The sequence below is a fragment of the Brienomyrus brachyistius genome, chromosome 11, assembly GCF_023856365.1.
Source record: "Brienomyrus brachyistius isolate T26 chromosome 11, BBRACH_0.4, whole genome shotgun sequence".
In the NCBI taxonomy this organism is placed as follows: Eukaryota; Metazoa; Chordata; class Actinopteri; order Osteoglossiformes; family Mormyridae; genus Brienomyrus; species Brienomyrus brachyistius.
In genome coordinates this window covers 11,231,438-11,259,426 of record NC_064543.1, presented here as the reverse complement: position 1 = coordinate 11,259,426, position 27,989 = coordinate 11,231,438, and the positions used below count along the sequence as shown (strand labels likewise).

The 27,989-nt window shown below is 44.3% G+C and overlaps 1 protein-coding gene across 1 annotated transcript; it reads left to right on the top strand.

The window, feature by feature from the left end:
• Positions 1 to 11,533: 11,533 nt before the first annotated feature.
• Positions 11,534 to 27,936, top strand: mmp2 (matrix metallopeptidase 2). Its single transcript, XM_049030352.1, has 13 exons — positions 11,534 to 11,913; positions 12,267 to 12,493; positions 14,480 to 14,628; positions 15,012 to 15,140; positions 15,660 to 15,833; positions 19,344 to 19,517; positions 20,720 to 20,893; positions 21,160 to 21,315; positions 21,394 to 21,520; positions 24,760 to 24,896; positions 25,611 to 25,770; positions 26,080 to 26,189; positions 27,001 to 27,936. Exons 1-13 carry the CDS (start codon positions 11,758 to 11,760, stop codon positions 27,102 to 27,104), a joined length of 1,977 nt encoding a protein of 658 aa, XP_048886309.1. The 5' UTR covers positions 11,534 to 11,757; the 3' UTR covers positions 27,105 to 27,936.
• Positions 27,937 to 27,989: the final 53 nt, after the last annotated feature.

The window sequence follows — 27,989 nt, the reverse complement described above, 5'->3', positions numbered from 1 at the left end:
GACCGGGACTGCTCACGATTGCCGCATCACACGGAGGACCGGGACTGCCCACAATCGCCGCATCACACGGAGGACCGGGACTGCCCACGATCGCCGCATCACACGGAGGACCGGGACTGCCCACGATCGCCGCATCACACGGAGGACCGGAACTGCCCACGATCGCCGCATCACACGGAGGACCGGGACTGCCCACGATCGCCGCATCACACGGAGAACCAGGACTGCCCACGATCGGTGCATCACACGCACACTTATGCTGCTCATTGGTGACACATTGTTATGCAAATGCTCACGTTGAGAACCTAAATTAAAAATAGATGGTTTTCTTGATGGGATGGCATGACGGTTCCGTGGGCATGAATGCCACCTCACTCCTCCAGGTTTGAGGATTCAGATCAGTCCCCCGTCTTTGTGTGTCAGGAGTTTGCACGTTCACCAGTGTTTGTGTGGGTTTCTTTCTTCAGCCCAAAAATATTCAGTAGGGTGGTGTCTGTAAATTGCCCAGAGTGTGTTTCAGTGCTTTGTGATGTACTCCGATCCTGACCAGGGTGTCCCCTGCATCAAGGCCCGTGGGTAACACTCCGACCTTATATCCGATAAGCACTTATGGAAGACGGATGGATGGTTTTAAGGGTGAATAGCTCCAAAAATAGCTTTTGAAGTCTTATCTCAGCATTGACTGCATTGCAGTTAAAAAAAAATGAACTGGCATATAATTAACTGAGGATGTTGTATTCTGTCAGTATGTCAGTGAATCTTTGGTTTAAAGCACATATTCAAAGTCAAATCCTACTGGTAGGAATAAGATAATCTTCCCCTCTTGCTAGGTGAAGCTGTAAAGGCATCATAATTTAGGATGCCAGCTGTCACGGGATATAAAAGTAACAGGCTGGGTTTAGTCTCATCAGATCACCAGTAATGCAGCATATATATATATATATATATATATATATATATATATATATATATATATATATATATATATATATATATATATATATATATATACATAATACATACACGCTCGCTTGCTGTCGTCAAATGAGTATCCAGGGGTTACTTTTGCCTATTTCCTTGGGTTGAACAAACTTCTGCCATAAAACAAATCAGCCGTTAAGCAACATGCTAAGTGACCGGTCACCACGGTCATTAAGCACTACAGGCGGCTCTTTTCCATTAACAGGCTGCCCCCTACAGGTGGAGGGTGACGCTGTTCTGGGAATTAAAGGGCACACAGGAGCTGAATCGTTTTCTAAATAACACTTGAAGTGCCATCCGAGGAAACATCCCTATTTATAATCTCTGAAATATGTCATTATTTGGATAATACCGGAGATGAATTACTTTGCATATAGTGGCGGGGGAGCCGCTGACCCCAGACGCTCTCAGACGCGACCCCTCGAAGGCCCAGGGAATCCATTCTCCTTGCCGCGCTCATCTGCTCTAATCAACGTGCTCCGTTATCACAAAGGCTTCATTGTCGCCTCATAAATTGCCGCCACCACCGATCGCGGCTCCGGTTCCAGTGACAGGCCGGTTACCCGGTCCAAGCTGGAACTTCCAGCACCGAAAACAGAATGGCAAATGAACTGGATAAATTAAATCCAACATTATTGGATGCTAGATGAAGGAAATTAATATCTCCCACACCACACAATGTCGCCTTCACACCTATTAGCGGGGAAGGAGGGGTCGGCGGAGCTGAGAAATGTGATTTAAGTTAATTGCGAATTTTATAATTCCAGCTGCGGCATTGTGTCACCTACACAGGACACAGTATCCATGTTAGATGAAAATGTGATCAGACTCAAATTAAAATCGGAATTCATTATGGCGCACGGTGTAAAACCGTGTTTACTAGACGATTCAACAAAATCATTCGTGGTTTTGTAAAAAAACCAGTGACGGTTAAAATACTTTAAAGAACAAGATTCGAACCGAGATGGAGGGATGATTGCAATACATTCTTTACCGAAACAAAAACTATCCCACTCATTGCCGCTGCAGGGCCAAAAAAAAAAAATAACGATTTCCGTTTAACGTGGACGTTTGGGGTCATTCAGTGCAGTAGCAGTAATGGAGAAACGGGACGTATACATGTCAAACTGCCTTATGAAAATACACAGATGAATCAATATGGCCGCCACGGAAACCAACAGAAGCTAAACACGGACATCGACTTGACCGAAAGCAGCAAGATCAGGGGACCACATGGTGGTGTTTGGGGGATGGATGGCTCACACCCCACAGGGATTTAATAACAGCCCCCTCAGCCAGTGGTCCCCCTAAAGCTCAAACATTGGAACTGAAGGGTTGGGAGGCAGCGACTCCTGGAAAAGTAATCACCAGGTATTCGTTAGCGCCGGCCGGAATGTGCGTTAGCGGCCGCCTTCTCCATGGCAACAGCCTGTTAAATGATTTAGCATTCTGATCCCTGGACACACAAAGCCATTTCATACATCAGTAACGTCTGCGCTCGGCCGAACCCACGCTCCCCCCCCCCCCCCCCCCCCCACCCACCCCACCATGGACACACTGTGCGAAATCATGCGATTCTGCCTCGCATTATTCCCCATCTGAGAAGCCAATGTTCCTTATAAATTACAGAGATAGCGAAAATAATGTATAAGGTTATTTCCTGATAGGAGCTCTTATTTACTCATATAAATGTAACAGAAAACACCTGCCTGGAGTCCAATAGGATTTAGGGATTAATCTTAGTCAGACTTAATATATACAGATGGTCAGACAGGAGAAATTAGAAAACTCAGAAATACGAATATATTCCTCTTGTATAATATGAGATATGACTCATCTATTGTGGAGATTATGGCTTGATGTATTACTGTTCTTAGGAATGAGACAAAGTTAATTTCTTTACAGGCCAAATGTTACCGGCAGAACCCTGGGAATAATAATTCTAGCGAGTACCATATAAATTAAACCTAAGCCGCCTGCCCGGTTGGCATATTAATGGGCGCGCTGGGCCGGCCCCAGTGCCACACACACGGTGGGAGTATGCCAGCGTGCCCAGTCAGCTAACAAACTGGCTCACGTGTGACACAGACACCTGGGTAAAAAAAAAAAAAAGTAACGCCCTATCGGAAGGCCTCATATCAGGCAGGCCTAGATCATACCTGACAGGCTGCAGGCTTGTCTAGAACAGGCATTCAAAGACCCCCCCTGCCCCTTGCTCCCCCAGTTCAAAATGGGTCTTAGGACCCCTGTGTCCTGACAGGCGTCTCTCTCAATATCCTGACCATGCACGCAGCTTGAGGAAACACTGGGCAGCCAGCGACATGGGGGGGGGGGGTGGGGGGCTGGGGGCCGGAGGTGGGGGCAGCAGAGCCGGATCCCTGGTTTTCTTTGGCCCCCGGGACCTTAGGAAGGGTGGGTCAGTGTGTGTGGGGGTGGGTGACTCAGAGACCACAGGTGACTCTGTGTGTAGTGCGTACAGTGCATGCCGTTGTTGCTGCCAGACGAAGGCCTTCTCACGTAATCAGAAGATGTGAGGTTAAAAAAAAAGAACGTGGGTGATTTGGGCCAATTTATTTTTATATAGCGCCCTTCACAACAGAGTCACTTCCAAGACACTTGATACGGGTGTGTTCTAATGCATTACTACATCATTTATACAGAATAATACATGAAACTGGGGAAAAGGGAAGAATGAAAGAAAGAGGAAGAAGAAAATATAGGAGAGGAATCTCTCTGGGGGTCCTAGATGGACTGGCTGCCGGCCCCCACTGGGCATGCTAACATTATCGAAAAAACAAAGATTTTAACATTTTTTAAGCAACAGAGTTTGGTGTGAACTTGCATTCTGAAATCCTGAAAATGTTCAGGACCACAATGTTGCTGCAAGCCTTGATGTGCAGTCGGAGCAGATACACAGAGATGGAAAATAAACCTCCACCAGGGATTTGCTTTGAGAAAAACCTAATAGTGCCATACTCCGGATTAAAAGTATCTCCCTTTCTCATCCCAGAAGCAGGTTTTATGGGGTGACTCTAAAGATTTGTTTGAACCACTGAGGATGTTAAGAGATTTGTGCTTGGGAAGAAAAAAACCTTCGCTGTCAAAACTCATATTTAACCAAGCCGCTGAGGATCTGCTGTTTGATGTTTGACCGTATGTGGTATCGATACACACCTAACATAATCAGACTTAGCTCACGCGCTCAAGACAGATCAACGGTGCTTATCGCAAGTCATTACAGCATTTCAGAAAGTCTGAATTCCCGGTACCTGACTCTGCATGGCCAATCAGGGTCACCGACTCATACCAGCAGATTTTCACACTGTCAGAGTTGCAGGGGTATTATTTCAACTATATTATACCGGTAGGTGCAATTAGACTCATGAAATGATGGTGAACAGATGTCGACATCCTTCATCTCTGTGAAGGACAAGGTGGCAGGTCTTGGAAACATATCATTGTGTTGCATCTACAAGGTCCAACACAAGTGCATCTCTATCCCTAACTGAGTTCCTTTTTTTACAGATCTCCGAGGATCTGGGCTGCATGGACACGTCAAGAATTCACGGGAGAACAAATATTTTCCTGATCTAAGCAAACTCCACTTCCCAGAGCCATTTATTCCGCGAGCGATCAAAGATCAAAGACAGTCACTGATGGGAAGCCAGAATATTTTCATCACTGGATTTTCCCTGTTTCATGATTGGGATACGATCCATTTTTCTTAGCAGAAACCACAACGTCTGATTCTGCCTGTGCTCATCCTACCACCCTGAGACTGAAGATCCCACTGGGCGAAGCCTAAAGCGACTCTGCTCGGTTACTCACAGCTGACAACGTGCCAGTCGTGTCTCTTATGTCATGTCTATGCAGCTACTGCAGAGCAGGCTAATGAAACCCCGGGCCCAGCGTCATCAGCCTGAATATCACAAAGGTATTGGTGTTTAACAGTCAAGTACTGTAACTCATTTGAAAATGACATAGTCGATAATAATACCACTGCTGGTCCATGCGTTCTTCCATCTATCCACTTACCTGCAGAGTTGTGGTAAGTTGGAGGACAGAAGTTGGAAATACCAGCCATATTAAAAGTGTGACGCCTGAATAACAAAGGTGATTTTTATCACCATTGTGTCGCCCCCTATTTTCACAGGAATAAGAGTACTGACTGTGTCATCATCAGCTTTCATCAATATCGTTACAATGTTTTATGCTTCATAATGAATAGATATTGAAGGAGTTAACTGCTGTCTCACTCATCCATGTGGGTCTAGTCTGAACCTGCATATCGGTTTCCATTAACACTTTGCATTAACTGCACCTTCATAATGCATTCATTATGCATTCGTAGAACATTCATAAGCAGCATGCAAGTATACCTTGACATAGTGCTTCCCAATCTAGTCCTCAGGGAGCCACAGACAGTCCATGTTTTTGCTCCCTACTACGAGCTGGGAGGGAGCAAAAATGTGGACTGTCTGGCAGGGAACTTGGAGGGAATAAAGACCTGGACCGACTGGGTCCGCAAGGACCCAAGGGAAACACTGCCTTAACATGTCTTAAAGCAGGGGTGTCAAACTCCAGTCCTGGGGGGCCGGAGTCCTGCACATTTTTGGGTTTCTCCTCATTTAACCCACCTGATTTAACTCCTTGCACCTCCTTGTGTTAATTACCACACAGCTCTTGAGCTGAGTCCTTTGTGGTGGAACAGTGAAAAAACTAATCTACACAGGGCTCCAGCCCCCCAGGACTGCAGTTTGAGACCCCTGTCTTAAAGCATTGCATTCATAATATTTTCAATGAACAAGGCATGACAGCTGCAACTTACATCAATAACAAGCATTATAATTGTTTAATCATATATTTCTTGTTAATGTACATTAAAGGTGTATGCCAGGATGTTAAGCTATACTTACATGTTGCATATGAATGTTCAATGAATGCATTATGAAAGTGCGTAGCTGACAATAATGTCAATTAAGTAATCATTTTAGTTTTTAATGTAGTAAAAGTTGATGTAATAACTTATAATTTATATAACTTATAACTTATAACTTACTTAACAATAATGTAATAAAATTTCTGAATAAAAAATTTAATAACTTTTAGTGCATAATGTAATATATTATACATTATTCTCTGGTTATTATGCTATTGACTGGTGTAGCAGCCAATAATGTATTAACTACCATTAATGTATTAAAGAAACATTACATTATTGGCTTTTATTACGCTATTGGCAGTTGTTACAATACTGGCTGCTTATAGGTGCACTGAATGTTCTATGAATGCATTATAAAGGCACTATGAAGGTGCAGTTAATGCAAAACTTTCTGGCTCCTTGCAGTCCAAAAGCATGCAGTTTGGTCAAGTGCTGTCCCTAAATTGCCCATTGTGTGTGGGTGTATGTGTCTTGCGCTAGACTGGTACCCCCTCCAGGGTGTACCCTGCCTCATGCCCTGTGTTTTCCGAGACAGACTCCCCATTACCCCGGACTGGATAAGCAGTATGAAAAGTGGGTGATATCCATGTAAAAATATGCCATAAATTAAATAAAGGGTTTAGTAAAACTGTCAGCAATTTATAATGCATAGTTAAGGGCAATTGAACATGTATATGCTCTTTTTTCATAAAGCGATGGCACTTGCCCAGTATTTCATTCACGGTCGGTATATCGTGACCGTCCTCAACTACAAAACAAAGCTACGAAGAGGTAAGCAGCAGATGCATTATAAGCACAGCTGATTTCACACGGCCTTGCCCAGATTGCTATTTCATCCTCCACACCACCCGGGACGATTCCCACTAAATTGGCTGCCGTTCTCCGAGACGAGAAGCCGTGCTGGTGTCTGATGAGAGATGGGGGACTCCTCATTTGAATCACGCTCCGCTAATGTTTGTTCACTCCGCGGGGTTCGGGACGCCGAGGTGAAAACACCGACTGATGGAGCTAAAACCAATTTGCCACCGTGCGATGCCCCCCCCCTCCCCCCCGCGCCCCCCACAACGGTGCACATAAAGGCTCACGAATCATTTACATGCCGCTCTCATCAACAGCGTCTCTTTTCATTTCCTTGGAGAGTTTTCCGCCAATCGGAGTTCCGAATTGCATCTCGGGAAGTGGCAGGGCTAACCTTTGCAATTGCCAGGATTATGATTAATTTTTCAAATACAGCTGTTGACCTATTATTGATAGAGAGGAGGGGGCCCAGGGACATGCATCTATTCATGGCGTATAATGGAACGAGTTACTTCATCTGTGTTTACAAGGCGCCGCTAAAAGAGATGCAGGGGAAGACGCTAAATAAGGAATAATCCTGCTAATCTCGTTCCAGGCTCGGCTCAAGTGAAAACATCAGTCTTGAGTTCACATGTTTGCAAAACCCGCTGTTCTGGGAACCTGATGGCATGGTCACAGGGGTCTCCCACAGCAACAATAAAAATGTTAAGATAATGGGTATGCGTTCAATAGCGCATCATTGTATTTATGTCCGACAATAGAAACTGCATAGTGACCCAGGGAAAACAAAGTACTTAGCGAAATTAACTTATCTAATGATGGGGGCTTTTATTATTCGAAGGCTGACTTTACTCTGGTCAGCTTAACTGCCTTGCTCTTGTAAATGGTGAGTCGTGATGATTTTTTTTTTTAAGCATCCATTTATTACCTGTTAATTGACGTATGATTCTTCCGGACTCCCTTCTGTTCCCATGCTGCTCAGCCGCATGGCTCTGCAGAGCCATAAACGCGGAGCTGCCATCTCGTCATCCCTGCTGAGCGTTCCGGCCCTGTTGCAGTAGCATTGCACAAGCCAACGAAAAGAAGTGCTGTTTAGGTGCAGGAAGGCTAGTTAGCAGCAAGCTACGGGCAGAACGGGCCAACGCACAACAACAGTCTGGACAGGACGGCATAATCTTAGCCCACATTCTGGAAAACTCCATTGTTCTGGGTAACTGGATGGAATGAACCAGGGTGGTCAAGGAGGGGATGGTTTGGGAAGATATCAGAAAAGCCCCCCCCCCACCCCCAAACGATGTCCAACCTGGTCCATTCCCAGCAGACCCCTGACACTGATAGAATCTGAATCCTTAAGTAAGAATACAGGCCTCAATCAGCCTCAGACCTATATATGACAGGGTCCAAGTTACAGCCACCAGTCTAGTTAATACTGCACTCACATGTGTAACTATGCATGCAAAGCTGATTCCTTTCAAAATATATGGCCTGATTAGATGACATACATCAGAATATCAGTAAATCTTATTTCGGACCCTTGAACTACATGTTGTCCAGTTCAGGTTAGTGTTTTGGATGATGATAGCCATAGCTTCAACATGTGAAAGCCTACCAATCTGAAGACAGGCCAGTAATGTGTTTGCTAACCTTATTATTAGGCTCTTCAGTATAGCAGTTGATGATGATTTCGCAGAAGACCTGCTCTTATCCTTCTGCCCGTGGTATGGAGTCTTGCTGTATTGCGGTTGTGGTTTGGATTAGTGTGAGGTTTGAGTTTACCCAAAAGCCTGTGGTACTATAGCACTAGATTACACATTGCAGTTGGGCTGTCTGTTCCTGTTCTAAATTATCTTCACACTGGTGTGATCGGTCATGCTTGGGTTTTAATTTATAAAAGACAGAAGAAATCAATTCGAGACTGGGAGAAAGTTTCAGAAGTGAAACAGCTGACCAATGAGCGCAGACGCCGGCGACTTTGCGCGAAGCGACGCTTGGAAATTGAACTTCACCGCAGAAGCGCAGCCAAGCGCGCTCGGGAGTCACTTTGGTCTAAAGGAATCCTGGCAGTCAACAAAAACCGAATAAAAGAAACAATTTACATGCAAATCAAAGTTTACCATTTCAATCTCCTTACGTCTGTTTCCCCGCAAATTTATATTCATATGTGCGCCGACGTTCACTTAGCGGGAATCTGGTTTACAACATCGCCGTGTCTCCCTTCTGGATGGAGAGCGGCTGTGCATTTAATCACCGTTAGAGCTGATCTCCTGAATGATGAGAGATCGGTCCCTGTCAGTCGGGGGGAAATGGCAGCAAGTATCGGAGCATGAAATAAAGCGGTACTTTCAAGTGACAAGGCTGCCATATGGTAGAGAACTGGATATTACGTTTATTCTGAGGTTGCAAATAGCCAGATATAAATTAACCGTTCTCACTCTCAGTGCGGGAAATTGGTCTTTGAGATATACCGAGAAATCCTGTTTGAGAGCTATTGGTCTGTCAGATCTTTCCGCTAAGTCCTCTGGCCTTTTCTTATAACAACTCCACATCAATAAACTGTCGAGATTAATCCTCCACTGGAGAAAAAGAGACGTCAAAAGGAGTTAAAAGTAATCCAAACTGCAGGCTTTTCTCCATGCGCTCTTCCACAGAATCCTAAAAAGGTGCAGTACTTCACACGGCCACTTGAGGGCAGCCGTGCAGAGAGCAACTTCATATAATCATCAGCACTATTGGCTTGTACTCTTGTTGAGACAATGTTTAAATTACATGCATCTTCTATTTCTAATTAAATATGGACAAATACATGCTGTTGTAACTATACGGATAAATTCAGTAAGAACTTATTATAACAAAAACAGAATCACAACCGCCTGGCTAATGTTTTCTGAGTTTTTACCTGTTGTAACTGTGACATCATCCTATTTCAGTGTTTCGCAGGACACCAAAGTATAACGGGTAAAATATCACTCAAATATACAACACGTGTAATATTAATAATGTTAGTTAACCGAAAGAAGCCCAGACTTAGAAAGGCTTAAATAAATAATCATCTTAATAACAGAATAGCTACTTTTATTGTTATTCAGAACATACACCGGTTAGTGCACATCGAAAGGAAATTACGTTGCATTGACTCACCATCGGCCTAGTAGAGTCTATTAATACTAAAAATTTTAAACTTAAAAATATAAATTTAAACAGGAAATAAATAGAACATAGCATATAAAGTGGAATTAACATAGAATATACATAAAACATACTAACTTTAATAAAGAGACATAACCCAGCAATTTCAACCGAAATGTTATCTGTTGTCTACTAGAAGGTTGGTTTCTCGGAGCTTTAAAGTGAACAGGCTTTGACTGTGGCCTTATTGAAGGTTTCGTGAACTGGAAATGGAGTTTTTTCCGAACTGGGTGTGTACTTTAAAATTCATTATTAAAACTGGGAATGCTTAACATGATGCATGGACTCAATCATGTCAACAATGGATGCGCCATTGAAAAACCCAGACAGAAGGCAATCGGTGGCGAATTGACAGCACCTAGTAGCAACAACGGCAGCAACAGCAGCAATAATAGTAATAAAAATAATTTATACATATGCAGGCATTCGTCATTAGTGAAATAGTTTCTTATATTCGTTAGTAAGATAACAATTGTATTTTAATTTATATTGTGATTTCATTTAATTGTCATGTTTTATTAGTTTACTTTTACGGTATATTTATTCCATATCACAGACAAAAGTATAATAAAGTGAAAAATCGTATATTCGTTTATTATTTGTTATCTTGTTTGTTTCTTGTCTGGACATGAAGATCAAGGCGGTTGTCTGCATATTTGTTTTTGTAATTTCAAATATTGGCCACCAGATGTCAATGTTTGACTTCATATGCCTTTTCTCCATATCGTTCAGTAATATTTCAAAAAGTTTTGCGAGATCCTCACGGGATCCAAAGACGGCTGCTATTATAGTTTTAAAGATACTTACCAGGGGTGGTTCTGGATGCATGCCCCCCCCCCCCCCCCCCCCGTCCCCCCGTGCACCCCACCCCAAATGCAATAATAATAATAATAACAATAATAATAACAACAATAATAACAACAATAATAGTTATTATTATTATCATTTTATTAGTACAATGTGCAGTTAGTGTCAGCGATTATTGATGTTTTTTATATTTACAAAAAAAAATCGAATTTCCCTCATCATTTAATGGATGATGATGGCATGATGATTGAATATGAAAGTTATTGGCTTCAACTTTTTAAAGCAAAATATCCTTATATGATTTCAATGGGATCGTTTTTCATCTATTATAACAAACTAGAACTTATAGAAAATTGATTTTCTATTGATGTCAATAAAATTGGTATTAAGAATTAGCCAAATAATAAAAGTATTTACGTGTCCCTCTATCCAAACCATATAAGCACCGTGCTTTGTTGATTGTAATACGCATAAAACGAAATTGTTTGGGTTTTTCCTTGTACGGGATGCAGGAAGATACAAGTCGTATTGTGTAGAAATATTAATTGTTTGCGATTCAAGGAGCTCGAAGAATTGCGTTTTTTTGTAAAAAAGAAAAAAAAAGAAAAAAGAAAACACATTATTAGAAAGTTACCTTTTTGGGAAAAGGTTAAAAAATGTCTTAAGTATTTAAAAGTATTTAAGTTGTCAAACACCAAGTTTACCTATTTCTATTTTAATGTAAAGCCACATCTAAAACTAACTCTAAAAGGCTTCCCCTCTTTTAAAGACTCACCGGACAATTACTGCCATATAGCAGAGTGAAAAAGAAGAAAACTGCTTTTTCCCCTCTGCACAGAACAGAGTAAACACAGCCTCTCGTCTCCTATTTCATTGCCGCTGACTTTCTCGGAGCGCTGAGACTGCGCAGTGCAAAGCGGAGCGTAAAAAGCGCAGAGCGAGCTGACTGGGCCCAGCGCAGACGCGGCATGTGGGGGTAAGGCTGAGCACTGCCACGGAGCGAAACGCAGCGATCGCCTCTGCTACTCTCATCGCATCCCAGGATGGACACCTTAGTCTCCTTCGTTTCCAGGCACTTTCTCTTGAAGGCGTTTTTCCTGCAGTTTATTGTTCTACATCTAAGCTCAGCTGCACCATCGCCGATAATAAAGTTTCCCGGTGATGACACCGTCCCAAAGTCAGACAAAGAAGTCGCGCTGGTACGTATTTTTACTATATTACCAAGTTTTACTGTAAAGTTTCTGCGTTTAATTGTAGACTGTTTATAATTTGTAATACTTCATAAGTTGGATACTGTAAAGATAAGAGAAATGAAGAATCGGTTTGTTGCTTGTGTATGAAATACTGTATGCTTTGACATTTTCATGAACTTACAAATGCGATGACAGGATAGAATACTTTAAAAAAATAATATAGGCCTAGATCTGGAATTCTGGTTTCAGAAGGATTGTTGCAGCTAAAAACTAATTGAATTGTGCGAAGTGCTGTTTGTAACTTCGGAATGCAGCATTGAATGTGCGCGGTTCTAAGATTTGTTTGTTTTTCTTTAAAGCATTATCTCAACAAGTTCTATGGATGTCCACAAGACAGGTGCAACCTTATGGTGCTCAAAGACACGCTGAAGCAAATGCAGAAATTCTTCTCGCTGCCAGAAACTGGAGAGATTGATAAGAAAACTCTGGAGATCATGAAAAAGCCCCGCTGTGGCGTACCTGATGTGGCCAATTACAATTTCTTTCCCTCAAAGCCCAAGTGGGGAAAGAACGAACTAACATACAGGTAGATGCTCAGAGCTGCCAATCGAGTTTTGATGTAAAATCATCTTGTGTTGCTTGAAGGCTTTTGTATGAAAGAGAATTTATCACTGGGTCTTGAAACAAGTGATTGATATATCTGACACATTTGTCCATGGAAATACTGTGTTGAGCAGCGGTGGATTGGTAGGCAGAGCAGCCTGGACAGCTGCCTCAGGACCTAGAACCCTGACTGTATGTGGAACATTCATGAGAATTAAGGCACTAATGTTATGCAATTTACATGAGGTTGTGACATGCTAATTTTATACCTTTCATTTTTGTGTATACAGTCATCATGGTGGAAATCATAACACAAAAAATATGTGGTACAATACTTAAACAATTTTGAACTGTGATGGTTTGTAATGTTTTGTAGTTTAACTATAGTGCTGAAGCATGTTTGTGGAATTTGCTAACTACTGCAGTGCATGATGGGTATTTTGAGGTTACTTAAATTGCATCATCAGCAATTGCTGCAACTGGCGTAGGCAAGCGCTAGGTGTGAATTTGGAAGGGGAGGGGGGCATAATCCATTTTTGCCCCAGGCCGCAGTGTACAGTTGTTTCGCCACTGGTGTTGCGTGTAGGGCAGAGGGGTCTTGGTGCTTGTAGAAGGTTTTATGCAGAAGCACTGCAATGGGTGCTAATGATAAACTTTCAGGATGGGGGGCTTTGCTCCCCAGAACTCCACCTTGCCAGACCCATTGATCCACACACATTTTAGCTAAACGTACGTGAGAGAGAGGAATCCGAGGGCTGGTGAGGGCAGGGTGGGGACGCATTCATTCCCACAGCATTCCCACAGAAACCATTTCCTGAGCAGTTTCCCAGACTGGTCCACAGCCCAGCAAGACCTCCCTCTGGTGCCTGGCTCCCACACTTCATCCCTTTCCAAGCAGAATGTGTTTCGCAGTCTCCTCATTTGCTAATCTGCTCTTCTCTTAAAGATGAAAATGGGTCCTTCTGGGTCCCGGCTGTCTGTTCTTTGCCTGCATTGCCGCTTCTTTCAGTCTCGTGGGATCTAAAGGCTCGTCCTCTGTAGACTGGGAGGCATCCAGCGAGTGCTGATGGTTTGCCACGCGCAGTCAGTTAGCGAATTGAGCCATGCGGAGTAAAATGCGGTCTGGAGCAGTATGTAGTAGGTGGCAAAGGCAGAGCATAAAAACAGACAAGCCCAAAAAGCTGGAAATGAGCGAACACAGTAGAGATCCCCAGAAACATACTGTTTATATCACTGTATACAGGTCATAAGTGCATGACTGTGTATATGCATATAATCAAAATGTTTGCAACGATTTAATAATAATAATAATAATAATAATAATCAATACTTTATTGATCCCCGTGGGGAAATTGTCTTTACGCCTCCCTCAACTTGTTCTTTTTTGTAAAGTTGTCTGCGAAGGGCAGAAAATTTGGTGACACTTTACATTAACTGCACCTTCATAATGCCTTTGTGATGTGTTCATTATACATTCGGTGCACCTTCATAAAGCATTCATGATGCATTCATGATGCATTCATAAAGCATTCATAATGCATTCATAGAACATTCAGTGTACCATCATAAAGCACTCATAATGCATGTGATTATAATGTTTGTTATTATTATATATTGTTTAAAATAATTATGAATGTATATTCCAACTGTTATGGTATGTTACGATGTTAAGATATGCCTGTGGGATGTTTATGAATGTTATATGAATGCATTATGAAGGTGCAGGTAATGAAAAGCATTACAGAAAATGCTGAATGCAGGAAAGAAACGCCAAAATACAAAGGGAAATATCAACTGTGATCAGCACCGAGGAGGTCAGCTCTGTTGTACTAGAGTAATGCGCCTAATTTCTATGTTGATCTTGACATGAATGTTAGACGTACAACACTCAGGGTTTCTGACCGAAAAGGCAGTTTTCCATGTTTCCCAGAGTCCTGTCTGCTGAACTGTTGGCTGTTCTCCCCAACAGGATACTAGGGCACACCCCCGATCTGGACGAGGAGGTCGTAGATGATGCATTTTTCCGGGCCTTCAAAGTCTGGAGTGACTTCACGCCCCTTAAGTTCACCCGCATCATGGACGGAGAGGCCGACATCATGGTCAATTTCGGACGCAATGGTAGGACATCGTCATCTGCACTTACTGCTTCACACGATGCCACGTAATTATTATGAGATTAGCAGGTTAGTAATAAGGACTGGAAGAAACATATATGAAAATGGGGTATGAAGATATGGATATTATCTAGAATATATCCATCCGTCCATCCATCCATCCGTCCATTCATCTTTCAGCTGCATGTCCTGGTCACAGTTGCCGGTTTCTAGAAGTTCTAGAAGTCTCCAGTTCTATCACAGTGCTGTTGACACCAATATCAGAGGTTAGGTTGCGAGGCCAGGATGGACAGGCAGCCAGGGATGGTTGAGGATAATCCCATCTAGGGCGGGTTTCGGGCCTTACGTGTTTGTACCAGAGCTGACTGTGGCACTGCCATGTCCCAGAGCACGGTGATGGGTACCCCTTTGATGGGAAGGATGGTCTCCTGGCACACGCCTTTGCTCCAGGCCAGGGCATCGGAGGTGACTCCCATTTCGACGACGACGAGCAGTGGACGCTTGGAGAGGGACAGGGTGAGTACAAAATCGTTTTATGATATGAGTGGAAGCTTCTGACAACAATAGACACCCCATTGATGCTCGTGGGGAAATTTTCTTCACATCTCCCCCAACTTGCTCTCTGTAGGTGGCCTTGAAGGGCAGCCAAGCACAGCAGTGCCCAGAGAGCTGGGAGTTAAGGGCCTTACTCTAGGCCCTGCGCATGTGCTTGGCTTGAACCGATGACCTTCTGATCACAGGCATAGAAGCTTAGCCCACTGAGCCTCACACTGCCTCCAGTGGCATAGAATACATTAACATAAATCATAGCCCTGTCTAATATGGATAAGGAATAAGTGGCTGTTGATAACCTTAACTGGAAAAAGGACATTCATCCTCGCAGGGATATGACCTGGGCTGTGTCTGGCTGCTTTTTACTTTAGCAGATAGTTATTTACTGTGGAATAGGAAATAAGTAGATCTTTAATGTAAGCACTGTCGTTCTCTGTTTTTCATTCTCTCTGGTGTTCTCTCTGTCTCATCCTCCTTTCCTAGTGGTGAAGGTTAAGTTCGGGAACGCGGAGGGCGAGTTCTGTAAGTTCCCGTTCCTCTTCATGGGTAAGGAGTACACAAGCTGTACCTCGCAGGGGCGTGACGATGGATTCCTCTGGTGCTCCACAACCTACGACTTCGAGAAAGATGGGAAGTACGGCTTCTGTCCACATGAACGTGAGTCTACCGGCTTCCGGAAGAGGCCACTTTGTTAAAAAAAACACCAACAGCAGAGAAAAAAATTCTAATTTCAACATAGGTGTCCTGCAGTTACTGTGGATGACCATTGTCACCTGAGGCACACTGACAGAATGTTCCAGACTTCCCAGGCAGTCTGGTCAAGAATGCTGAGCATACCTAAACTGCTCTTAAAGTATAAATCTTCAAGATAATTAAAGCCCAGCCCCATCCTAATGTAAACCAACTCAAAAGAGTTTTCCTTCTGAGTAGCAATATTTTTGCAATTCACAGAAATTTAAGACTTAAATTCCATACTTGAGGAAATATCAGCACAGCTGGAAAAAAAGTAAATTAAAGCACGATGACGATGCCAAAATAGCGATTCGGAACTTGAGTCTGTTATCTGACGTAAAACCAAGAATGTGTCTCGGCTCTGTGTGGGATGTTCTGTGGTCCAGTTCGGAGAGAAATAAAGAGAAGCATCAGCTGTTCTCTGAAGCAGCTGAGGGGGGGGGGGGGTAGTTAAGGACCAATGCTGAGACACCCCTATGTACAGTATTAGGGTTACAGGCAGCCCCCAGCTTATCCATTCCCTAAGTCTGTCTTTAAGTTAAATTTGTAGGTAAGTTGGAAACAATATAGTACAGTACAAAATAATAATAATACAGAAATAACAAAAGTAGCTACATACTGTATTCTACCTCCAGCTGAAAAATCACTAAAGCTGAGCAATGTTTTTACAAAGTGCTTATTTTCTGTTTATTAGCTCCGAAAGCAGCAGTGGCTCAGTTTAGTAGCACTTTTGCCTTAAACTTTTGGGTATGAGGACTTAACCACCATTATGTGTCTGTGTGCGATGTTCTTGTTGAGTTTCTCCTGGGTGCATCTGGTTTCTCAACAGGTGGGTTAGGTGAACTGGTGTCTTTAAATTACATGTATATGAATGTGTGCGCAGAGAAGGGCAAGCATTTCATCCAGGCTGCATCCTACATCGTACCCGGTGCATTCTGGGATAGCTTCCAGGCTTGTCACAGACCCTTCATCGGCTTAGCAGTTGTGGAAAATGACATGATGAAAAATTATTGCGCTGCATGGATCAGGGGCTTAGCAGCAGTTTTCCCCTTGAGGAATTGGTTTGGTTGTGTGTCGTGTTCATTTTAAGCAAAATTAGTGAATAAGGTTAGTGAAAGTTTGAAGATGCACAGAGTGAGCTTAGTGAGGCAGGATGTGATGTGCGTCGTCACACAGAAAGGGTTAAACCCCGGTTGGCAGGAGAGGTGAGCTATCATCTCTGTTTCAGAATCTTTCTGGCGAGATGCTGGATCACCTTTTCCAAGCCATTTCTATGTGTTCCACTGTCAGCAGATTGTAAGGCAATTATCGCATGCCTCAGCGTAGGCAGACAGGCCCTGCCAAGCCGGTCCGTGTGTGGAGAGTGCGATCATCAGCTCGAGACAATGCGATGGTGTAAAAATGCCACCGGGCATCTCCACATCACGTGAGCAGCGACAGAACTTGTGCTCCTTAGTAGCAATTCATTAAGGACCAGGCGGAGGTCCACACACACTGAGACCTAGTGTGCTTTTAGCTGGAACTAAAAGCTGTTCTGGGTGCTAAAATAATCATTTAACACTTCAGCTAAAGTGTATATATATAATTAAATGAAGATTGTCCATGACAGTGTTCTGCAAATTTAGGAATCAAGAAAGCTATCTATTAAAACCCAGTAGTTTAAGGTAAAGAGAAACAGGAATTTTCTGTAAAATAATGCAAATATTTTGTATGTTAATGTGACTGTGTCTGTATATGTTATTAAAGGTATCTCTTGAGTAGCTTTAGCTACTCACTGTTGTTTTTTGTACATATATTATAACAGTAGTATCAGAATCTATGAAACGCAGTGCCTTCTCTATTGTAATGTTATGGATGGGATTTGGGTTTTCTTAAACTATTCAGCTAACAGTAGCATTTGTAGTGTTTTTGCTGCTTGCGGGAGGTGAAAGATTGCTGATCGCACGTCTTTATTTCCATGTGATCACTGCTTTAAAGCTCCCCCCTCACTGCTGCTTTTCGTAATAGCGATTAAAAGTAGCGGTGAACGGGAAAACAAAGTCCAGCTGCTTTACGAAAATGTGAAAAGCGTTGGGGAATTACGCAAAGCGTGAATCACCCTCACCACAGCTTGTGCGGTCCAAAGCCGAAGACAGACAAACAACATCTTATCGCTTCTGCAGGAACAGCTGCAGAAAACCCTCCCTAGAAATTTCCTTGTAAACAATCATGTTTTTTTTTTTATCTCCAAGTGATTGTCAGAGTCGTTTTTTAGCGCGTGGTCAAAAGGGCTGCGGCACTTTAAGAATTTAATTTCCAAGTGGAACAAAGTTGAAGAAGCGGCAGAAACAAAGGAGCGGGTAGCTAGCTGCTGTGACGGGGCCTGCCACAGGGGGCGCTGCTGAGCATCGTCGCAGGGCGATCCACGGCTGGTGACTAATTAAGCCCCTTTCAGGCCCCTGGCCTCTGCTCGAGGGAGGCCTTGAGGAGAAGCAGGCAGAGCGAGAAGAGGAGCTGCTGGCTGGGCTCGCTATCAGACAAAACCCTTATTAGGTCTCCTCCATGAACCAAGCACCCTTTAGCAGCTACAGAAGGCCACTTTCAGGCCATAACCATCAGTGTGGTCACAACAACCCTGATTATGGTATATCTAGACCAGTAATAATATCTAAACCATCACTTAGATTGTATGTAGCTGGATATTTTACTGGTATAATAATCAAGTGTTTACAATATCTTGCAACATGCTTTAGTGTTTGTATGTGTTTCAAGTTTTATTTGCCGTGTGCAGTTACACTCGGTACAATGTGCCTTGAAATGCGCCATTTAAAATGAGGCTGAACAGCTGTTATCAGAGGATATTGAATGGTCAGCGGGCACCTTCCTGGGTACAGCTCGGTAGTGCCAGGCAGGACCTGCCTTTGCCCGTAGAGCCACTTGAAGGGTTGAGAAGTTGTGTTTTTGCAGATGTCGTTCTGAATGCCACTGTTCACCGTCGGGTGTGAAAATCCCAGGATGGCGGCTGTTTCGCGAATGTGGGACCTGCCAAGTCTAGCATCAGCTGCTCTAAAATCACTTTGATGCCATTCTAATAAAAAGAAAAACAGTAACCGACCATCTTGACCCAGTCTGTGTAGCTGGGTGTACTCAGTTGAAACCACATGATTCACATGTTTACAAGAGCAGGCTGCTTGCGTTAGCATATAGGTCTGCGTAATAAACCGGCCACAGAGTGTATATCACATTACTCATTGGTTATGATTGTCGTTATATAAACTATACTATTTGTAGAGTCTTGTGCAAGGCTTTGACAGCACACAGCATCTGGAAGACAGTCACTTTACGGTTAGCAGTCATGGCGCTTTGGCCGCAAATCTTAGCTTGACTGCTACAACCGCTAACGTTAGCTTCACTGCCGTTACCAGTGTTGGTCACTCTGTCATGCTGTGTTTACAGTGCTCTTCACCCTGGGTGGCAACGGCGATGGGGCCCCCTGCAAGTTCCCCTTCACCTTCCAGGGGGAGAAGTATGACAGCTGCACCACCGTGGGTCGCGATGATGGCTACCGGTGGTGCGGCACCACTGAGGACTACGACCGCGACAAGAGCTACGGCTTCTGCCCTGAGACCGGTGTGTTTGCGCTGCCCACTTACCAGACCCTGAGACTCTCCTGTGCATAATGACCGTGGATGCGGTGGGGTGGGGGGGCATCAGGAAGACAGGGGCATTGGAACTGACATTAATACGCATTTGTAAAAGGTGCGGGAATAGGAATCAGTTAAAGTCCACATGTGTGACCTTCTGCGGCAGCAGATGTGCATAAACCAGTATGTCGTTGAGTCCTCTATGGCTTTTTCTAAGAGAATGTTCTGTGTGTAAAGACTTTATGCCGGGGGGCTGTAAAGGTTTTACCGAGCTCCAGCTTGGGTTACTTTCCATTGTTTCATGCAGTTTGGAGCATAGGGGTGGGGCGAAGATAGAGTGGGAGGGACCACAGCTGACATCAGGTTCTTCATTGGTTGGATGAGCCATCTCGTAGGAGGGAGACATGCACATTTTTCAGGAGGATGATCTGGCTCCGCCCCCCTCACCCCATCACTTGAGATCCAGCCCACCTTTGGGCCGGAAAACTGTACCTCCACTTCAAACAGAAAAGGAGCGACGGGAGGGAAATTCCTTCCTTTGAAAGCTGTGTTTGCTTTGTGCCTCGTTCTGAAAGAATTCCATGCAGTACTCAGAGGCTCACTGAGAAGCAAACAGTAAAGACACAAAACTCAGTTCTTTTCACTGCTTGCACTCATTTTTATCCAAAAAGATGGGCATCTGTCCCCGGTACCCACCCCTACCCCATTCTTCTTACACCCCTTAGATCTTCAATGCTGTTTTTTAACAGCATTTTTATTGTAACTGTGCACTCCTCCCCCTATTCCTGCCAAAGACCCCTGCCGGTTGATCTTGTTCGGCCTTTTTCTCTCTCGGCGGGGAACCTCCACTGTGGGACAGAGACCCTTCCGGTGCTTTAATACATGCAGAAACAAAACAACGAAAGAGAGTAGAAAGTCCCCCCTTTGGATCTGGTTTTTTATACCAGGAAATAACTGCAGTGCGGCATCCAGACAGCCCACAGGGGCTCACAACCCCCGCAAATAAGCATAGCCGTTCCCGCTGTGCTGGATCCTCATGCTCCAGGCGCAGATCAGTGGACAGAGTGACCCAGCCTAAGTACCGCATTTGGAGCATTTTGATGACATGTCCCTTAATGAGCAAATGACATCCCTGTGGAATGCCGACCAACCACTGACCTGCCATGTTCTTTTTTTTCTCACGGGCAGCCCTGTCGACGATGGGGGGAAATGCAGAAGGTGCCCCCTGTGTCTTCCCCTTCACCTTCTTGGGCAACAGCTATGATGCGTGCACCACGTCTGGCCGTAACGATGGGAAGACGTGGTGCGCGACTTCCAAGAGTTACGACGAGGACCGCAAATGGGGCTTCTGCCCTGACCAGGGTATGAAGGCCCTGCCGAAGGTGTTCAGACCTGAGATCTAGCCCAAGGGAGTTCCAACTGGGATTTGACATATTCCTGTTCCTCCTCCTGTTCAGGCTTATCTCAGGTGCATTGCTGAAGTAATAATGATCAAGCTACTGCAAGAAAGTGTAGGAGGACACATTTTGGAGAATTGCTACATGATTGATCACTTGGACTAACCTATAGGGTTTTTAACAATGTGCAGACATTTACTCATAGAATGTGTGTGTGTGTCCTACCCCCAGGGTACAGCCTCTTCCTGGTGGCGGCCCATGAGTTTGGCCATGCCCTCGGCTTGGAGCACTCCCAGGACCCCGGTGCCTTGATGGCTCCCATCTACACCTACACGAAGAACTTCAGACTGTCCAACGACGACATCCGGGGCATCCAGGACCTATATGGTAGGACAGGGTGACTCAGCAAGGACTGCAAGAGCTTAGCATTTCTCCAATGGCAACGTGATCCTCTCCCCTTCTCAGGAGCACCAACCGGCAAACCTCTGCCGCCCACTCAGGGCCCTGTCACACCCATGAATCTTTGCGACGAGGACATCGTGTTTGACGCAGTGGCTCAGATCAGAGGAGAGACGTTCTTCTTTAAGGACAGGTAAAACTAATGGTTTCCTTGGATTTAATTTCGGTCACGTGTTATGTAGATTTTAACTGCCATGGAAGACAAATGTGTTTGAGACCTGATATATAAACCGTCGTACCTCAGGCTAAGAGAATTTAAAGTACTACAGGGAGATATTCACTTTATCAGTGGTCACTGGCTTAAGGTTTGCCTTGGTGGAACAGGGAACCCTCTGCCATTTCAGAACCCAGCACAAACATCTGCATCAGTGAAGGCACATGACCCAGTAACTGCTCCTGCCGCTAAGCCTTATTCTTATTTGCCTTAGTTTGTGTTTTATTTGGCGGCTTCATGCTGTTTCCCCAATATCTCAGACATCTGGCCCTTTGCTCTAAAGGTTTTATAGAAGCCAGAAGCCATTTCTGCTTTGACCGGCTGTTTTGACCTTTTGATGAGTGCTTTTCAGCTATTATTTTGGTGTGGCTGTGCACTATTCCGTTGGGAAACAACAAAGGTTCTTAGTAAATACCAACCAAAAATTAGGAGCGCTGACTCTACGTGACTCGCCATGTCCTGCCATAGAATGACCGTGGGCTTTGGACTCGAAGCCCACCGGGTGAACTCTGCTTTGCTGTTCTCACGTTCCGGGAAGACGGCTGAGAGATATTACGTAAAAAGACAGCTGCTCCACACGGGCGCTCACTCGTGCAGAAGCACAGGAATCGCATGCTAAAATCCTGACTTGCTGTTAGCATTTAGGGGCTTTTTGGTTTGGCATCCAAGGCAAATGACTCCCCCTCTCACAGTAATAAAAAATAACACTCTCTGGGTCTGGCCTAGAGGCATGTGAGTCCAGGCTCAGCGTCTACTTGTTGAAATAAGATTTATTTTCATTCAGGGCAAGCTGAATATGCTAGTGTGCTCTGCTCTCCACCTGTGGCTTCGGATTACGAATATGGGACTTTGTGACCTGTTATATACAGGGATTGACATAACTGGTACGCAAGTACGCATTCACCTTTAAAAGCAATAGGTGCGGCAATTGTCGTAACAGCGTGAATGCGTACGTGTTTTATGACAAGACATTATTGTGCATTTTAACCTTTATATGCTAATTTGTACTTCATTTGCGGTATAGAGGTTAAAATGCTCCCTGGTAGCTTCATCAATAATTTCAATGATCATAAAATTTAAATATGAATGTACTGATTGGAGCGGCGGCATGGTGGTGCAGTGGTTAGCACTGTTACCTCACACCTCTGGGATCCAGGTTCGAGTCTCCGCCTGGGTCACATGTGTGCGGAGTTTGCATGTTCTCCCCATGTCGTCGTGGGGTTTCCTCCGGGTACTTCGGTTTCCCCCCACAGTCCAAAAACATGCTGAGGCTAATTAGAGTTACTAAATTGCCCGTAGGTGTGCATGTGAGAGTGCATGGTGTGTGAGTGTGCCCTGCGTTGGGCTGGCCCCCCATCCTGGGTTGTTCCCTGCCTCATGCCCATTGTTTCCGGGATAGGCTCCGGACCCCCCGCGACCCAGTAGGATAAGCGGTTTGGAAAATGGATGGATGGATGTACTGATCGGTGCTGGGTTGATTGAAAGGTGCCTTTATCTAAGGTTGCAAAAATTCTGTAAATTTTCCCATTAATTCCCATATATATTAATTCCCATGGAAAGTTTCCAAATTGGGATATTTTCAAAATCTTAACTTCCCATGGAATGGAAAGTTTCTGGAAAGTTTCTGCTTCTTTGCAACCCTTATGTATATAGCTTATTGTCTTTTATTGGTGTATGTTTTGAGGGTAGAAATCCTCTTTGAACACTTATGAACCTGCATGCCCAGCCAGTATGATCTCCCACCTCATCTTTGGGTTTTACCAGACAGGGGGAACACGTCGATGAAGAGCAATCTCTACACTTCACAAACCAGCCCTTCCACAGCTCCATATCCCAAATGAACAGAAGGATACTGGTAGTGGCACATTGCCACGTTCATAAACTTGTGGGCCTGACTGCAGTTCTTTTGCTTGGAAAAGTGGGAAGACACCTCAGGAAGGCTGCTGATAAATACATCACCGTATGAAATTCTTTCCCCAGCCGACCGTTTTCCGATATTGAGTTTCAGATGACTTTAGCATTCAGTTATTTACAGCGGGCTAAAGCAGATGGTTTAGGGATTGGGCACCGGGTTCCCTGGAGAGGGAGTGAGACGGAGGCATGTAGAGATGTACATCATGTAGACGGAAGCACGGAGGATATGTAGATGTGAGGAAAGAGAGTGAAGTGGCAGTAGCTGGGTCACTCTACACTTAATTGAGTCTCGAAGGAACCATCGCCTGCCACTCTGCAGAATGACTTTGTAAAGGTGAAGACTTCCCCAGCGTGGCGGAGGTTAACTAAAGGAGTGGGCCGAATTCATCGTGTTTCTTCCCTCCCTGACAGTCAGTTTTCCACTCAATGCTAGCAGCTTGTTGTGGCTTCTGCACACAGCATTTCCTAGCTCCTATGGCTGATGGCCACTTGGCAGACACCACCTTGCACCTTTCTTGCACCCTCGGTTCAAGCTCAGCCCCCACCCACCGACTTTCCCCTGAGGGATGATTGGTTCGGTCTCCTTGGTAATCGTGACTGTGCCCTGAGCTGGCATGGTATACCAGGAGATGGAGCCTGGAATCCAGGGCATCCTCCCAAGGAGAAAGCGTCTCTCTGGAACAAGAAATAGAATTCATTCCAAAAATAAGTGATTAGTTCCCAATTTCTCCTAAAGAATTACACATGAATCGCTTGCAGCTTTTTAACAACCTAAACGTCCAATCTAAAGTGTGACTCCCTTTGCTTATACATGAAAATCGTACGTTCTACTCTGACAGCATCAAGGCCAGGTCCAGTGAAAACTTCACAAGGTTTGGATATTTCTGCAACTAGTTTCACTCTGAAGCAGCAACTTCTTAATATTCACATGTTAGCATCGCATTTCGCTTTATTAATTAGATGATCACGTTGTTTTATGTTCCTTTTTTATCTCAGAAGTATTCTGGCTCCATAAAATAGGTCACAGGGAAGAACAGGACGTCTGTATTGTTTCCTAACTGAATTTCGGGCAGGCTCTGGCTCGCCCATTCCCTGGCATCCCAGCTGCGGCCATAACAAGGAACAGATGTTCCGATGAATCAGGCCATTGTGGGCCCCCACTGACATATCCCTGTAATTCCTCTCTCCCTCTCTCTCTCTCTCTCACTTTCTCTCTTTCTTTCTTCTTTACTCTGTCCCTGCAGATTCATATTCCGGTCGTCCAACTTCAAGGCCAAGCCAAGCGGTCCGATGCTGACGGCCACCTTCTGGGGCGAGCTGCCGGATAAGATCGACGCCGCATACGAGAACCCGCTGGAGGAAAAGTCTGTGTTTTTCTCAGGTACGCCGCCCATTGCATCTGGTCACCTGATTATAACCTGGACCAATCAAGACATCTCTCTGCGAGGGCTCTGGTCTGTCACCATGTGATGGGCGGCACCATTGTGCCCTCATGACTCCTGGGTTGTGAGAACAATTGCGGTACCAGACTAGAGTTTCTATGGGAATTTCATGTTGTCCCTGTGTTTGTGTCTGTGAGTGTGCAGCTTTCGCTCACAGCGGTTGAGGTGAATTAGTGTCTATGAATTGCTCTTTGTGTTAAGAACTGGCCCTTCTGTGTCTGCCCTGTGCCGGTGATTCCTGGGATACTCACCAGGAACAGAAAAGTTAATTCCTCAGCACATATTTGCTCTTAAAGATTATTAATGTCTAGTAATAAATTAATAGGATTATCCTCAATTGAAGTCTAACTTTCTCCTCTATTTATGAGCCTCATAAACCTGGTGACATAATGGATCTTTCTAGATAAATTCCTCCCTTAACTGCATGCTCCGGTACAGTACATGACAGTGGCAGCGAGGGTGACTATGAATGCATTTGTTTTTTTTTTCTTTCTTTTATGTACATATTGTTGACAAAAGCATGGGTAAATAAGTAAGCAATAATAATTAATAAAAGTCCTCAGCCACCTAAAGTCCTTCAGTGATCAGGATCCCCCTATGGTGTTTGAAAGTTCCATCTCAACATGTCCGCTTTGCTTGACTCATGTTTTCAGGGAACAAAGTTTGGATCTACACCGCCAGCACCCTGGAACCAGGGTACCCCAAGGGACTGTCATCGCTGGGCTTGCCTGACACCCTGCAGCGTGTCGATGCAGCCTTTTCCTTCGGGAAGAGCAAGAAGACCTACATATTTTCTGAGGACAAGTTCTGGAGGTATAGCTTTCATCATGGAGCCCAAACACTAGCATCTATCAGAACCTTAGTGATTCCTTCTCTAAATTTCTCTGAGGACTGAATTTTATTATTAATATCATAAACTTGCCATTTGAGTGATTCTTTGTCTATTCTGAATGGACTCCCAGACCTCCCAGAAAGGGTAATGCATAATCTACATTCTGACAGGAGTGTACAAGCTAAAATGGACACATTCCCCTTTTGCTCTTGTGTGTACGATGCATGCTGATTGGTGTTTTAAAGCCCTGAATTAAAACATGCTGAGAAACTCCTCCCAACTCCAACCAGGTATAACGAAGCGAAGAATAAGATGGACCCAGGGTTCCCCAAGCTTATCGCGGACGCCTGGAACGGCATCCCGGACAACTTGGACGCCGTTTTCAGTCTGAATGGAAATGGTAAGACATGACACTCAGCAGGAGCCCCTGATGCAAGACTGCAACTGTCTGCTCTAAGGCCTTTTGCGGACATGCATTTTTTGCGGCTAGGCAGCCGGCCAGGTCTTATTTTGTCTGGGCCTTCATCGCCAACAACAACAATGGCTACGGCCTCCATGGCTGAGCTAAACTGGGCCACAAAAAAGAGAAATGCTGTCACTGTAAAAAGACTCTTGCAGAAGTTTCTGGATCAAGAACGCAATATGCTGCATCTTGTTTATGAGTGAACAGGCTATGGAAACTGGGGCATCCTCTTTAATCTATTGGGAGTAAACAAAAGAATAGAGTACGGCCTTTGCACACTCTGGACTCATTCACATATTAGCTGGGGCCCCTGGCTGTAAATGGGCGTAGTCCTGTCAGCCACTTGCCAATGGGAGGCCTGCTGATGTGGCCCACACTCTAGCCACGCCCACCTACAGTATGTGCATACGTAGCATGCAGTGATGGAAAACAGCATTTAATGCTGAGCACCCTCCTGTGTCTCCCCACAAACTCCCCTGGGCCTAGGCGTTAATTAGGCAGTCTGCAGCTAGTTTGGCAGGGACAGTACCACTGTGTTTTTGAGCCAGGGGGATTTATTTGGAGACTTATACTCCTCCCAGGTAAAAATGGTAGAAACTTCTCTCTTCTTTGTTTTTGAGGTTATTTCAGCAAAGCAGAAAGGTCATTTTTACACTGTGTACATGTCCTTTTTGTCATGTTTTTCCTGTACTTTTTGTATTGATTTAGGATGCTGCTAAGATGCTAACCTCATTTTTCATCTTTCTAGGGTACAGTTACTTCTTCAAAGACTCCTACTATCTGAGGCTGGACGACTCCACCCTGAAGATCGTTAAGGTCGGGGACGTAAAAGCAGACTGGCTTGGTTGCTGAGCGACAGCATGGGCCCTGGCTCTGGCCCCCCCTGCCCCCTTGTGGCCCTCCCCTAGGGGCCCAGCCCCTCCCCAGCATATCTGAGGTCACCACAAATGGCTGAACCAGAGCACCAGCAACACTTGCACACACATCCTGGACTAATCTCGCCACAGTCGAGCTTTGTCTAACCCTTGCTTATCCAAGGGCCTGGTTTAGACCTTAAACTCAATTCCGGCCTGTGGAGTAAACAGCATAAATGGAAAAACTGTCCCTTTTTAATAACAAATTTTCATCTGTAATCTTAAAAAGATACACTTAAGGTGTAAAGAAGGTCTAGGCAAAAACTGATTAAAAAAAAACTTATAAAGAATAATAAGAAGAAGAAATTCCGTAGAATTTCTGCTCTTTTCTGTTGTGGTTGTTCGTTATTGGACAGCAGGTGACTCCTGACTGCACAGGGGCTCAACTTCCTTGGCCGGGTTTTGCTGTAAAATAGTCCTTTATCTGTCAGATTCACTGGGATGGATTTCATCCCAGCATTCTTGTACTTTTTTTTTATAAATCTGTCCAGAAGAAAAGTTTGGACCATATAACTGTCGAAACAGCTCTTTTGTATCGGTCTCTCGTTTCACTAACAATACAGAAGGTGTCATGGCACTGGTTGCCTGATGGTTGTGTGTAGTGTGCTGCATGGTGGGAACATATCATGAAAGTATTGTTGAATAATCTTTGTATTGTTTCATTATTGTTTGGTTGTTTTTTGTGTATTTGAAAATAACTAGGTCTTGCTCTGTGCACTTTGACAATATACTTTGTTTGAAAAAAAAGGAATAAAAACAAAATCAAACCACGTTTATGAAATTCAACGTCATTCGGGCTGCATGATCAACATTCAAACACTTT